The sequence below is a fragment of the Rhinopithecus bieti genome, unplaced genomic scaffold (assembly GCF_001698545.2).
Source record: "Rhinopithecus bieti isolate Rb0 unplaced genomic scaffold, ASM169854v2 scaffold_7167, whole genome shotgun sequence".
NCBI classification, from domain to species: Eukaryota; Metazoa; Chordata; class Mammalia; order Primates; family Cercopithecidae; genus Rhinopithecus; species Rhinopithecus bieti.
In genome coordinates, this window is record NW_016805471.1 from 43161 (window position 1) to 59320 (window position 16160).

The window sequence follows — 16160 nt, forward strand, 5'->3', positions numbered from 1 at the left end:
AAAAAAAAAAAAAAAAAAAAAAAAAAATCAAAAAATCCTAGCACTTTGGGAGGCTGAGGTGGGTGGATTGCTTGAATTCAGGAGTTTGAGACCAGCCTGGCCAACATGGCAAAACCCCATCTCTACAAAAAATACAAATAGTCGGGCATGGTGAGGAGTGCCTGTAGTCCCAGCTACTCGGGAGGCTGAGGTGGGAGAAGCACTTGCGCCTGGGAGATTGAGGTTGAAGTGAGCCGAGATCTTACCATTGCACTCCAGCCTGGGCAATGGAGTGAAATCTTGACTCAAAAAATCCCCCAAAGCAAAAGACAAAACCCCAAATCCATAGAAATTGAAACCTTACATCTAAAGTTTTTTTCCTAGAGTTTCTCTAGCTTGTTCTAGAGATTGGGTAATGGCCAAACAATCATATCATGACCAATCATGAGAAGCAGTGAAGCAGAAAATACCTGGGGACACATCAAACACCATCAACCTCCCCGCAGAGTTGGCCCTACCGGTGCCAATTTTCTCCCTCTTCAGCTGAGCTTCTGTGTCTTCCCTCTATCCACTCTCAGCACCTTCCCTCTGAAGATCTGTTTAAAGCATGCCGGTTATTAAGAAAATGTGGCACATATACACCATGGAATGCTATGCAGCCATAAAAAAGGATGAGTTCATGTCCTTTATAGGGACATGGATGAAGCTGGAAACTATCATTCTCAACAAACTATTGCAAGAGCAGAAAACCAAACACTGCTTGTTCTCACTCATAGGTGGGAATTGAACAATGAGAACACTTGGACACAGGAAGGGGAACATCACACTCTGGGGCCTGTCATGGGGTGGGAGGAGGGGGGAGGGATAGCATTAGGAGATATACCTAATGTAAATGACGAGTTAATGGATGCAGCACACCAACATGGCACATGTATACGTATGTAACAAACCTGCACGTTGTGCATATGTACCCTAGAACTTAAAGTATAAAAAAAGAGAAAGATAATAAATGAGGCAATTCTTAAAACAAAACAAAACAAAACAAAAAACATGCCAGTCATCTCAGTTCCTCCAGGGGTGCTGTTCCACTTGTATGCGTCTAGTCGGCCATCTTGCCCTCTCTTTAATTTCTTTATTGTTAAAGAGAAAACATGAAATCTAACTTCTTAAGAAAGTTTTGAGTACACATTACACTTGTTAATGTGCCCATTGTTGTACAGCAGATCCCCAAAACTTTTCATTTTGCACACCTGAAACTCTATACCCATTGGTTAGCAACTCCTCATTTCCCCTTCTGCCCAACCTCTGGCAACCATCATTCCACTTTCTGCTTCTATGAGTTTGACTATGTTTGATACTTTAGGTAAGTGGAATCATGCAGTATTTGCCCTTTTGTGACTGGCTTATTTTACTTAGCATAATGTCCTCAAGTTTCCTGCATACCGTATGATATGACAGAATTTCCTTCTTTGTTGAGGTTGCTGCTGCTTTTATAGAAGAAGCCACTGCAAGATTTGTCAGTGGAGCCAGTCTAACAGTCTGGCACATGGTAAGAACTCAGAAAATACTAGCCAGAAAGGTTAGGAGGAGTCTACTTGCTCCCTTTCCCCTTTGCTTTGACCCATGTACTACAATTTCTCTTTCGTGCTGACTCCCACATCCCTCACCAAAAAACAAGCCAGACTTATGACAGAGAAGCTGGTCACATTTTTTAGTTTATTTTAAAAGCTTTTTTTAAAATAATAATTTTATTATTTATCAGAATTATGTATCTACTATTTAAGCAATATAGAAAACTAGAAGCATAAAGCAAGAAGGAAAAAAATCATTCCAAATTACCCTACCCAGAAAGAAACCATGTTTAATTAATATGAACTAAACATCCTTCCACACCTGGGAGTGTTTTATCTTTTAGCGATTAATAATAAATATAAAAGGTAAATATACCTTTTATCTTTCAAATCAATGAACCTGGTTTAAATAAATATATATACCTAGGTATATATTTATATACTAAACATACCTAGAAGGTATATTTATTAGAAGATAAAAGTTATATTTATTAAAAGAAAGAAATGACATGTCTTATGTGTATTTTAAGGAGACTAGAAGTTCATTTTAAATGTTTCCTTTTGAGTATGTAGAACATGCCTTTCCTTACGATCTTATTCTCCATAAAATCTTCCTTTGCAGAGTCAGAGAGTAAAAAGGTAAACAGTTGCTCAACTTGATTCTGACTTATGATAGATTTTAAGTTTAGAGGATTCTGAGTTAGAGAGGGTTATCTAAATGAGCCTTTTACAAATACATTAAGGACCACAATACCCAGCTGGCATAATCCAGGTTTTTGTATGCAAACCTGCCCTGTTAGTACTAGAATTCATTACTCCCATATTCAAATCTTAATTATTACTAAATGAGATTCCCAATAAACTACATAGGGCTGAAAGGCCACTGAGATCTCATCACCTTCATAAGTGGTGAAATTTAAAACAAACCACTAGTGAGGCAGTGGATTTTATAATAAATCTTTTCCTTATTGAACATGTTGCTCCAGTAAGTAATTTTTTATACTCTCATCATTGTAGAATTTATTTTATCATTGTTGGCATGAAAAACAAATAATTTCTATATGTGTTAAATTTTGGCTAAATATGTAAAATGTATTCTAATTCCAAATTCTTTTTAAAAAATATTCTATAGCACTAAGTGCCTTTGTATAATAGAGACTCAATACGTATTTTTAAATGACTAATGTTTTAAAATGCTTACTTTTTAAAAAAATTATAACTCCCAGCATTGTTTTATTGTACAAGTAAGCAAAACTAAGTAATTCAACTTTGAATTTTGTTCCTATATAAATGAGTAACTATTCCCTTTATACATGGATGCATTATATAATCCAGAAGAAAAAAGCAGAATGAAAGCTTACTTTGGGTCTTTGCCTCAATTTTCCTACCTACGTAACATGGATACAAATTTCTCCCCTGTGTAGTTCACAGAGTTTTTGTAAGTCACGAATGAGATAATAATAATAGCAAAAACTTCTGTATCACGTACTATGTGCTGGACATTGTATAAACATTGTTTTATCTTTATAATAAACCCATTACACAGTTATTATTATTTCCATTTTACAGATAAGGAAACTGATAAACAGAGGAGTTCAATAACTTGCCAAAGGCCACATAAATATAAAATAGTAAGCCAGGATTTTGAATCAGACTGTGGAAACACCATACTATATACAGAAAAGTGTTTAACAAACTTGAAGACACTATATGCATTTTAATTATTGTTATTATTCAATCATTCATAATTCTAGGATGGATGATTTTATGGGGCAAGGTGTAGTTCTTTCACAATTTATAAAAAAATGCCTGGCAGATGCTGCTACAGCTGAAATGTTAAATCTCATGTAATTCTATGGAATGTGAATAATTGATTTACAAAAAAAATTGACCCCTCACTGTGTTAAAGCATTGTCACAGTAAGTAGTTTCTTGAATGAATGAATTGCAACTTGTTATGAGCCTTTACTTATGATTTAAACATCTTAAAACCAAGTATGAATGTGAATTTAGTAATAAGATAGAGACAATTACATATATACATATATGTAATGTGAAAACTTGAAGCTTGGCAAAATACATCACCAAGAGAATCAGGGTTGCATTAGAAAACGTTTAGTCTAGAATATATACAATTATATAGAAAATAAACTCCCAAACCTCGTATTTCTCTTGACAAGAATAGCTAGCTTTTACTTAACTCTGATAATTTACATGGCATTGCACAAAATAGTTACATATTTTTGTATAACTTAGCAAGACATTGGCTTAACTGTGCCTTCACTATGTCTGTAAAGACTTTTTACAAATGTTATAAATCACTCATTAAGAAAATGTGTTTTTTGTTTCCTGATTTTCTCTTATGAGAAGTAGAATAGTTACTATGTTTAGGTTTGGTTTACAGTTAGTTAAGACCTGAATAGAAAATCAAATACCACATGTTTTCACTTATCAGTGGGAGCTAAATGATGAGAACACATGGACACACAGAGGGAAACAACACACACTGGGGTCTGTCAGAGGGTGGAGGGTGGGAGGAGGGAGAGAATCAGGAAAAATAACTAATGGATACTAGGTTTAATACTTGGGTGACAAAATAATCTGTACAAAAACCCCCATGACACAAGTTTATCTATGTAATATACCTGCACATGTACCCATGAACTTTTATAAAAGTTAAAAAAAAAAAGAAGCTTAAATCTTTATAGACACAAAACTGTCTCCAGTTTTGTGTTTTCTCTTAGCTTACTGTAACCCTCTTACGGATCTTCCTAAGTATGCAATATCCTTTCAAATTGGTTTTTCCCAGAAATCATTCTGGCAAAATGTTTCTTCTTAGGTGAATTATCTAGAATAGAGAATGACCTTCATTATTCCACTCTGCTGATGTAGTCCTGACCCGAGTTGACTTCCTTCCTGGTACAGCCAGGAATAGGCACCCAAAATTTCCAGTCTAATTGGTCCCTCTTGTGAGGGCTCATAACCCATTTTTTCCCAATGCAAAATGCTGCCTTTATTTACACGAAATATGAAAAAAGTTGTTGTAATATCACTTGGATCTCTTTTTATTTTTTAACCTCAAATAATTTTTGGGGGGTGAGTACACTTAAATATCTACTTTCTTAGCAATTTTCAAAGTGTACAGGGCATTATTATTAACTATAGTCACCATGCTATACAATAGGCTGCTTGATCTTACTTCTCCTGTCTAACTGAAATTTTGGATCATTTGACCAACATATCGCAATCCTCACCCTTACAGCCCTAGTACATGGTAACCATCATTTTACTCTCTGCTTCTATGAGTTCAACTTTTTAAGATTCCACATGTAAGTGAAATCATGTGGTTTTTGTTTTTTGGTGCTTAGTTGATTTCACTTAACAGAATGTTCTCTAGGTTCATCCATCTTGTCATAAATGACAAAATTGCCTTCTTTTTAAAAGCCAGATAGTATTTCATTATGCATATATACTACATGTTCTTTATCCATTCATCCATTGACAGACATTTTTGTTGACTCCATATCTTCGTTATTGTGAATAATGCTGCAGTGAACATGGGAGTATAGATTTCTCTTCAACACTTTGATTTTACATCCTTTGGATATACAGCCAGTAATGGGGTTGTTGGATCATTTTGTAATTCTATTTTTATTTTTTGGAAGAAATGTCCATACTGTCTTCTATAATGGCTATACTCATTTACAACCCTATCAACAGTGTGCAAGTGCTCCCTTTTCTCCACATCCTCACCAGCACTTATTTTCTGTTTCTTCATTTTTTGTTTTTGTTTTAGTAATAGCCATCCTAACAAGTATGAGGTAATAACTCATTGTGGTTTTAATTTGCATTTCTCTGACGGCTAGAGATGTTGAAACTTTTTTTCATATACCTGTTGGCCATTTGTATGTATTTTTTTGAGAAATGTCTATTTAGGGCCTTTTCCCACTTTTAAATTTAGTTATTGTTTCTCAACTACTAAATAAAATTCCTTTTGTATTTTGAATATTAACCCTTTATCAGATGTATGGTTTGCAAATATTTTCTCCCATTTTGTAAGTTATTTCTTTGCTGTGTTGACTCTTTCCTGTGCAGAATCTTTTTAGTTTGATGTAATCCCCTTTGTCTATTTATACTTTTGTTGCCCTTGCCATTGGGATCATATTCAAAAAATTATGAACCAGACCAGTGTCACTGGGCTTTCCCCCTATGTATTCTTCTAGTAGTTTTATAGTTTTAGGTTTTCAATGAAAGTTTTTAATTCATTTTGAGTTAATTTTTTGTATGGTGTAAAATAAAAGGCCAATCTCATTCTTCTAAATCTTTATATCCAGTTTTTTCAACACTATTTATTGAAGAGACTATTGTTTCCTCATTGTGTATTCTTAGCATCTTTGTTGAAAATCAATTGACCATCAGTGTGTGGATTTATTTCTGGATTCTTCATTTGATTACATTGGTTTATATGTTTATATGCTAATATCATACTTTTTTGATTACTATAGCTTTGTAGTGTATTTGGAAATCAAGTAGTGTGAGAACCTTCAGTTTTCCTTTTTGCTCAAAAAAAAAAAAAATATATATAATATATATATATAGCTATATATATATAGCTAATTATATATATACTTGGTTATTTGTTTTTTGTGTGTTTCCATATGACTTCTAGGATATTTGTATTTCCTTTGATAAATGGTTATAGAATTTAATAGGGATTGCACTGAATCTGTAGATCACATTTGCTTAGTATGAATATTTTAATGAGATTAATTCTCCAAACCATGATACGGATACTTTTTCTATTTTTTTTAATTTTTGTGTTTTCTTTAACTTTTTTCATCGTGCTGTCATCCTTTTCAGTGTAAGATGTTTCACCTCGTGGTTAAGATTTATTCCTAAGTATTTTTTTTTTTTTTTTGTAGCTGTTGTAAAGATGATCTGTCTCTCTTGATTTCTTTTTTTATACAGTTTGTTGTAAAGCAGAACTGGTTTATTTTATTTTAATTTAATTTTATTTTCTCTCCTTCATTTCTGATTGAAACAACTGATTTTTTATGTTGATTTTGAAAATACTACTTTTACTACTTTTCTGAATGTGCTTATTCTAACAGGTTTCCTTGTGGAATCTTTAGGCTTTTCTAAATATAAGATCATGTTGTTGCAAACAGAGATCATTTAACTTCTTTCTTTCCAATTTGATTGCCTTTTATTTCTTTCTCTTGCTTAATTGCTCTGGTTAGGACTTCTAGTACTATGTTGACTAGTGGTGGCAAGAGCAGGCATCCTTGTTCTCTTCCTGATCTTAGAGGATGGCTTTTCTCTTTTCCCATTGCATATGTTGTTAGCTGTGGATTTGTGGTAGATGGCCTTTATTGTGTTGAAGTACATTTCTTCTATACCTAATTTGTTGAAGGTCTTACCATGAAAGGATGTTTAATTTTCTCAAGTATTTTTTCTGTCTTTTGAGATGGTCATATGGTTGTCTTTCATTCTGTTAAGGTGATGTATCACATTTATTAATTTGTGTATGTTGAAACATCCTTGCATCCCAGATATAAATTCCACTTGATCATAGTAAATGATCTTTTGAATGTGCTGGTTGAATTTGGTTTGCCAGCATTTTGTTGAGGATTTTTGTATCTATATTCATCAAAGTTAGTAACTTGTAATTTTCTTCTCTTGTAGTGTCTTCGTCTGGCTTTGGTATCAGGGCAATGCTGACTTTGTAAAATGTGTTTACAAATATTCGTTTTTCTTCAGTTTTTTGGAAGAGTTTGAAAAGAATTGGTATTAGTTCTTTAAATGTTCTGTGGAATTAATAGTGAAGCCGTCAGGTCCTGGGCTTTTCTGTGATGGAAGACTTTTTATTACTGGTTCTTTCACTCATGTCAGTGAGAAGAGACCACCAAACAGGCTTTGTGTGAGCAACAAGGCTGTTTGTTTCACCTGGGTGCAGGTGGGCTGAGTCCAAAAAGAGAGTCAGCGAAGGGAGATGGGATGGAGCCGCTTTATAAGATTTGGGTGGGTAGTGGAAAATTCCAGTCAAAGGGGGTTGTTCTCCGGAGGGCAGGGGTGGGAGTCACAAGGTGCCCAGTGGGGGTGCTTTTGAGCCAGGATGAGTCAGGAGAAGGAATTTCACAAGGTAATGTCATCAGTTAAGGCAGGAACAGGCCATTTTCCCTTCTTTTGTGATTCTTCATTTACTTCAGGTCATCTGGATGTATACTTGCAGGTCACAGGAGATATGATGGCTTAGCTTGGGCTCAGAGGTCTGACAGATTCAATATCCTTTCTCATTATTGGGCTGTTCAGGTTTTCTGTTTTTTCATGAGTCAGTCTTGGTAAGTTGTATGTACCCAGGAATTTATGCATTTCTTCTAGGTTATCTAATTTGTTGTTGTATAATTATTCATAGTAATCTCTTATGATCCTTTGCATTTATGTGGTGTCGATTATAAGGTTTTCTCTTCTGAGTTTTCTTTTTCTTAGCATCCTATTCTCATTTATGGATGCTATACCTATTTAAATCTATATATCTTGGCTCATAGGAGACAGTCCTGGTTTAGAGTTATTTTCATGGCATAGCTATTAATTGCTCATTGTTATCATTCTTTAAATTTTCTCGGGTAGGATGATAAATTACATGATCACTTTACTCTGAAGTTATTGATGATTTTTTAAAAAGTTCTCTTCTGTCTTGAACTATTTCTATTTTTTCAGAGTGACATTTTCAGTTGTTATTAACCTTATCTGTGGTACCAATAGCCATACCAGTTTTCTCGGTTTTTAGACCACTTGTGTAATTTCTTTAGAGATGGATGACTATTTTTCTTTTTTTTTCTTTTTAATGGTGGTAATTTCCTGGCTGTCTTGTATTCTGTGTCTATGGGTGGAGTGAGGAGCAATTGTTTCATATACAGATCTTTAATGTCTCCCTTTTTTAGTTCCAGTTTTTGTTCTTCTTCTCTGCCTTATCTGCCAACTCAAGCCCGGAACCTCTCCTAGGTTCTGCTGGGCAGGTTGACTTCATCCTCTTTCATAAACTTCAAAATTTTTTGCATGCTGTTTTTGGATGGTGGAAATTTGCTAAAAATATTTATGTACTGATGGAAGCCCCTCTCCATGCTCTTTGCTGTTATGAGTTTATGCTTTTTTCCCCTTTACTATTCTTTTTTTGTGAGGTGTCAGGAGGGAGGATATATGCTTAATCAAACATCTTGAATAGGAAAATAGTTGTTTTTTTTTTTTTTTTTTTTTTTTTTTTTTTTTTTTTTGAGACAGAGTCTTGCTCTGTTGCTCAGGCTGGGGTGCAGTGGTGTGATCTCAGCTCACTGCCAACCTCCTCCTCCCGAGTTTAAGCAATTCTTCTGCCTCAGCCTCCCGAGTAGCTGGGATTACAGGCGCCCGCCACCACACCTGGCTAATTTTTGTATTTTCAGTAGAGATGGGGTTTCACCATGTTGGCCAGGGTGGTCTCAAACTCCTGACCTCAGGTGATCTGCCCGCCTTAGCTTCCCGAAGCGCTGGGATTACAGTTGTGAGCCACTGCGACCTTCGTTTTCTTTTATAATTAGTATAATAATGCCTTCTCTATTTATTTTTCTGGCAGAGGTTTCTGGTTGAACCCCAGTATTCATTCTCCTTCATTTGTAATTGATCCCACTCCCCATTTTTATCTGGGCACATGTCAAACTGGAATAATCCTAGTCTGTCATGCAACTAGATGTGGTCATGTGACGAAGTTCTGGATAATGGGATATATGTGGAAGGGTCTTGTAGCAGCTGGAACTGTTCTTAAGAAATAGTAAGAGTGTGCCCTTGTCCTCTTTACTACTCCTCCACCCTTCTGTCTGGACCATAGGTTTCACTATCTTGCGCCATGAAGTTAGGGCTACATAAAGAGCCTATGTTTCTGGCACCACGGGATCCAATTCCTGTCCTGGACCACTCATCTGGACTATTATAGGGCAGAGAAATTTTGTTCTGCTTAGAGCAATGTTATATTCAGTTTTCCTTCACTACAGCCAAACCAAACCTAACGAATACAACCTTAAAAGATAAGGGTAGAAGTGGTTTGTAAACTATAAAGGGGTACTCAAATGTCAGATATTATCATACCTTACTCCAGATTCGATTTTGAGCTCTGCCTCTGAACTGGCTACTTTTCAACTTTCAAATCTTTTTATCACCAAAAGCTGGATTAAAGTAGAATAAAATATATTCATCTATTAAATGATTGTATAGTTGTTAGTTCTTTAAAATAATCTCAAAACCACAAAAGTAAAGAAAAAGTGTTAGAATATTTCAGTACATTAATCTCCCTAATAAGGAGCTTATAAAAGTAGAAAAAACACCCCTAAAAGTCAGTAGGAAAAATCTTCCAAGGATATGAAACTGAAGACAAAATACAAATGGTCCTTAAATGTATGAAAAGGTGCTCAACTTCACTGGCAACAAGTTAAATGCAAATGAAAAATCACCCTACAATGTAATTTCTCACCTATCAGATTAGCAAAAATCCAAAAGTTTGACACTGTTCTCTGTTGGTGAGACTGAGAAAGCAGACATCCTCACACACTGTTGGCGAGAATGCGAAATAGTATTTCTTGACGATGAGGGAATTTGACAATAGCTGCCAAAATTCTGAAAGCACTTATCCGTTTACCTAGCAATTCTACTTCTGGGAATCTATTGTACATTTCAGGCATATGTACAGGTTACTTATTACAGCAATATAATAGCAAAAAGTTGAAAACTGTTCAAATATTTATTAAAGGGAGGTTTTTAAAATAAATCCCAGTACAACAACAATGGAATGTTATGTGGCAGTAAAGGAAACAATGAAGCTCTCCAAATGCTACTATGAGAAAATTCCTAGGACTTTTTTTTTTTGCGTGGGGAGGTGATGGAGTCTTGCTCTGTCGCTCAGGCTGGCTGGAGTGTAGTGGAGCGATCTCGGCTCACTGCAAGCTCCACCTCCCAGGTTCACACCATTCTCCTGCCTCAGCCTCTGGAGTAGCTGGGACTACAGGCGCCCACCACCACACCAGGCTAATTTTTTGTGTTTTTAGTAGAGACAGGGTTTCACCGTGTTAGCCAGGATGATCTCAATCTCCTGACCTCATGATCCACCCACCTCGGCCTCCCAAAGTGCTGGTATTACAGGCGTGAGCCACCACACCCGGCCCCTAGGATGTTTTCTATCTTGCATTTTTCAAATGATCTCTTAATATTCAGTGATTTCTTTGGCTAGGTGGAGGGAATGAGCCTTTTGTTATTCAAATATGGGCTTCTATCAAAGGCATAAGCCCAAAAGCTGATAACCCCTAAATAAAATAATGTAATTGAAACTGATAAAAGATGTGGTAAAATATATGGGTGTATTGCATGTTACTATAAATAGAGACCTTGTGATATTTCATTATATGCTTTTTAGCTTCTTCCCCTCATGAACTATTAAGAATTATCTTAAGAACTATTTTTAACATAATCCTCTACATTAGCCCTAAGTAATGGAAATTACTCAGAAGACATATTTTCAGATCTGAAATTTACACATAATGGCTACGCACCTCTAGGCAGATTTCTTAGCCTTCTAAAAATTGAGTTTTCTCATGTATAATATAGTTATGATTTCATATAACTAGGTCTTGAAACTGAGGTAATTGTGAATAAGAGAATCTTGTTTAAGCAACAACAATAAAAGCAATGAATCTTTATACAGACAAGAGAATACCAAATAAAAAAGAAAGTGTAGAGACTCCTAAAATCCCGTCATATAATGCACGTCAACATTTTTGTTTATGTCGGGTCAACCAGGCAAATTTCTGGCATGAAGACATTGGAAAAGCCATGGATGTGGTTTTGCCCAAAAGAGCCAACTATGGGCAACAATAATGTCAGAGGCTCTGAGCTGCTCCTGAACTGTGGACATAGACAGGATTACAAATCTTCGCAAAATTGTGTTTTTAAAACAAGATCATTGTATACAAATTGTTTTGTGACTTTCTACTTTTATTTATTATATTATGAGCATCATCCCATGTGATTAAATAGTCTTCTGAAGCATCTTTCATGTACCTAAATTAAATATTCTATTGTTTGTTCCATATATTTAGAACAATACTTTTTGCTGAATATTTAGGTGATTTCTATCTTTTAAAAAGTGTCAACTATGCAAAGATCAGGATCCCCGTAGATAAATCCACATTCACAAATATGATTTTTCCTTAGGATAAATTTCTAGAAATGACTTGACAATGTCAAAGAATTTGCACGTTGAAAAAATTTTTTTGGATCCATATTGCCCTGCCCTGCTGGGATCCAAAAGAAAGGGTGATTGCCAGTTTATATGCCTACCAGCTATGTATGCAGAGTATGTATTTTCCCAGGACACGAATGCTCTTCCTCTGTAAGTATTTGTAGCTTGATTTCATTATCCTACACATGCACATACTTACATGCACATATGTGTATGATTGCATATCTAAATTTTTTCTTACAGTAAGTATACTTTATCTTATAAACAAATACTAAATGAGTTTGCAAACATCTGCTTCTGATGTGTCCACTCTTAAATGTGCTTGTCTTTACTTCCCAGGTGCCTGCATGAACATAACCCACAGCCAGTGTCAGATGCTGCCCTACCACTCCACGCTGACCCCTCTCCTCTCAGTTGTCAGAAACATGGAAATGGAGAAGTTCCTCAAGTTTTTCACATATCTCCATCGCCTCAGTTGCTATCAACATATCATGCTGTTTGGCTGTAGTCTCGCCTTCCCTGAGTGCATCATTGATGGCGATGACAGGTATTTGGGTACCCAAATTATTCAGTGATAAGAGTTGGTTATAGCAGAAGTATCCTAGGAGAAAAAAAATTATCCAAACAACTCCCTTTCATTTTGGTTGTTACTAAAGGAGTAAAACCCCCTCCACATTAGTCATGGCTAGTTCTAATTCTTTGAAAATAGAAATGTTTTGAAAATCTGGAATAATTTTATTTATGGGAAAAAATTATTCACAATGTTAGATTGCTGCTATCAGAGGAATACCATAATAGCTGTTTCAGTGAGGATAGACAACACACTCAAAGGGGTGATAAGAGAGTTTCTTGAAGAGACTATTTATGGAGCTGTGGGCAGGGTTAAGAGAACAAGTAAGTGATAGGAGGCACCAGGATCTCATGATACGGAGATATAGTTCTACCACCCAAGATTGAAGGGGAATAACGGCCAGTGGCACCTAGAGAGAGTTGTATCTATGGGTGAAGGATCTCGGACAGGCCAGGTGCTATGACCCTAGGCAGAGGAGCATAGCCACTGCCAACCCTTCAGTCTTGCAGTGAGAGAGAAGGAGGGATAAATACCCTGACCTCACTTACCTCTCACCCTCCCATCTGCCAGTGCCTCTCACCAAATGAACTCATCCACAACCAGAGGACAAGGGTGCATAATTCATGTGAGCATGGTGGATGAAATCCAGAATTTCAACTAAATCTCATCTGTTCAAAAGTCCCAAATCTTATACTTTAAAGCAAGTATCAACCATACCTAGATGTTGGGTGGTTCTTCCACTCAACACTGGTAGGCAGAGCAGGGCAAGAAGGGCAAAGTGTAGACACAGAGAGATAGGCAGAGGCTTTCCAGCATGATATCAAACAGGATCAGGGAAAATTTCAGTAAGTACATGAATCAAAAGTATGTCATGGAATTTTTGAAATATTAAGTATACACTTAAAAAAATTTCAAAGCATGTGTTACTTATTCACATATAGCACCAATTATCTTCTGAATTAAAATGTTACAAAGTTTCAGAATAGTAATACAAGAATAAGTTGTGTTTTTTCTGTGTGTTTGAATTCTTATTTATGTTAAATTGGCAGATAAAATTGCATGCATTTATTGTGTAAACATGATGTTTTGAAGTATACATACATAATGGAATGGCTAAATCTAGCTGATTAACAGATACATCACCTCACATTGTACCATTTTTGTGGTAAGAACACTTTACATCCATTGTCTTAGCATTTTTTAAGAATACTACACATACACAAATACATACATATATACACATATGTGTATACATATATATACAGACACATACATATATGTGTGTGTATATGTGTGTATACATGTGTATATATACATTCATATGTGTACATATATGTGTGTATATATGTACATATTTGTCTATATATACATACACACTTAGAGACGGGGTCTTGGTATATTGTCCGGGCTGGCCTCAAGCTCCAGGGCTCAAGCAATCCTCCTGTTTCAGCCCCCCAAGTAGCTGGGAGTGTAGGCACACACCACTATGACCACCTAAGAATACAATATATTTATCAATAACTATAGTCACCATGCTATACAAAAGATCTCTTTAACTTATTCCCCCTAGGTAACTGTAATTTTGTGTCATTTGACCAACATTTCCCCAATCTTCACCCTTGAACTTCCCTAGCCTCTTTTAACCTTTATTCTACTCTCTATTTCAATTAGATCAAATTTTAAATATTTTATATATAAATGAGATCCTGTGGTATTTGTCTTTCTGTGCCTGACTTACTCCGCTTAACAAAGTGTCCTCCAGATTGATCCGTGTTGTGGCAAATAACAGGATTTTTTCTTTTTTTATGGCTGAATAGTATTCCATTGTATATATATATATGTGTGTGTGTGTGTGTGTGTGTGTGTGTGTGTGTGTATCACATTTTCTTAATTCATTCATTGGTTAATGGATACTTAGGTTGATTCCATATGTTGACTATTGTTCCATTGTCTCTCTCACCCCCACCTGGGGTCTTCCTATTCTGGGAGACACAGTAATATTCAAATTAGGCCAATTAACAACTCTACAATGGCCTCTAAGTGTTCAGGTGAAGGGAAGAGTGGCATATCTCTCACTTTAAATGAAAAGCTAAAGATGATTAAGCTTAGTGAGGAAGGCATGTTGAAAGCCAAGATATGCTGAAAGCTAGGCCTCTTGCACCCAACGGTTAGCCAATTGTGAATGCAAAGCAAAAGTTCTTGTAGGCAACAAACAGTGCTACACCCGTGAACACACAAATGATAAGAAGGCAAAACAGCCTTATTGCTGATATGGAGAAAGTTTTTGTGGTCTGGATGAAAGATCAAAACAGCCACAACATTCTCTTAAGCCAAAGCCTAATCTAGAGCAAGATCGTAACTCTTTAATTTTGTGAAGTCTGGAAGAGGTGAGGAAGCTGGAGAAGAAAAGTTTGATGCTAGCAGAGATTGGTTCATGAGATTTAAGGAAAGAAACCATCACCATGACATAAATGTGCAAGATGATGTAACAAGTGCTCATTTAGAAGCTGCAGCAAGTCATCTAGAAGATTTAGCTAAGATCATTGATAAAGATGCCTACACTAAACGACAGATTTTCAGTTTAGGAAAACAGCTTTCTACTGGAAGAAGATGACATCTAGGACTTTGCTAGCTAGAGAAGTCAGTGCCTGGCTTTAAAACTTCAAAGACAAACTGACTCTCTTGTTAAGGTCTAATTCAGCTGGTGACTGTAAGTTGAAGCCAGTGATCTTTTGCCATTCCCAGAATCCTAAGGCCGTTAACAAGTATGCTAAATCTACTCTATTCATACTCTATAAGTGTAACAGAAAAGCCTGGATGACAGCACACCTGTTTACTGATAGACCAATGGAATGGAAACGAGGTCCAATAAATAAATCCATGTCTTTACAGCAAACTGGTTTTTGACAAAGGTGCCAAGAACACTCAATGGAGAAAGGACAGTCATTTCATGCAATGGAGAAAAGACAGTCAATAAATGGCAATAGGGAAACTGCTTTCTGATTATTTTGAAGCCTACTTTTGACACCTACTGCTCAGAAAAATACAAATTTCTTTTAAAATATTACTATTCACTGACAATGCACCTGGTCACCCAAGAGCTCTATGGAGATGTACGAGGAAATGAATGTTATTTTCTTGCCTGTTAACAAAATATCTCTTCTGCAGCCCATCAATCAAAGAATAATTTTGACTTTCCAGTCTTATTATTTAAGAAATACATTTCATAAGGCTGTAGCTGCCATAGATAGATTGTGATTTCTCTAATGGATCTGGGCAAAGAAAATTGAAAACCTTTAGGGAATAATTTACCATTCTAGATTCCATTAAGAATGCTTGTGATACATGACAGGAGGTGAAAACATTAACATTAACAGTAATTTGGAAGAACTTGATTCTAACACTCATGGATGACTTTGAGGAGTTCAAGACTTTAGTGGAGAAAGTAACTGCAGAGGTTGTGAAAATAGCAAGAGAACTATAACTAAAAGTGGAGCCTGAAGATGTTACTGAATTGCTACAAGCTCATGATCAAACTTGAATGGATAAGGAGTAGCTTTTTATGGATGAACAAAAAAAGTGGTTTCTTGAGATTAAATCTATTCCTGGTGTAGATGCTGTGAACATTGTTGAAATGGCAACAAAAGATTTTGAATATTACCTAAACTTATTTGATAAAGTAGTGGCGGGATTTGAGGTTTTGATTTGCATTGCCCTAATAATTAGTGATGTTTAACACTATTTATTTATTTATTTATTTATTTATTTATTTATTTATT

General features: G+C 35.7%; 1 protein-coding gene across 2 annotated transcripts in view; it reads left to right on the forward strand.

Annotated features, from left to right (window-relative positions):
* Positions 1 to 16160, forward strand: part of CORIN (corin, serine peptidase) — a 227637-nt gene that overhangs the window by 36828 nt on the left and 174649 nt on the right. For both annotated transcript variants that reach the window (XM_017872647.1, XM_017872648.1), the window contains exon 3: positions 12150 to 12357. In XM_017872647.1, the coding sequence (XP_017728136.1) occupies positions 12150 to 12357 (208 nt within the window). The remainder of the gene's footprint in view (positions 1 to 12149; positions 12358 to 16160) is intronic.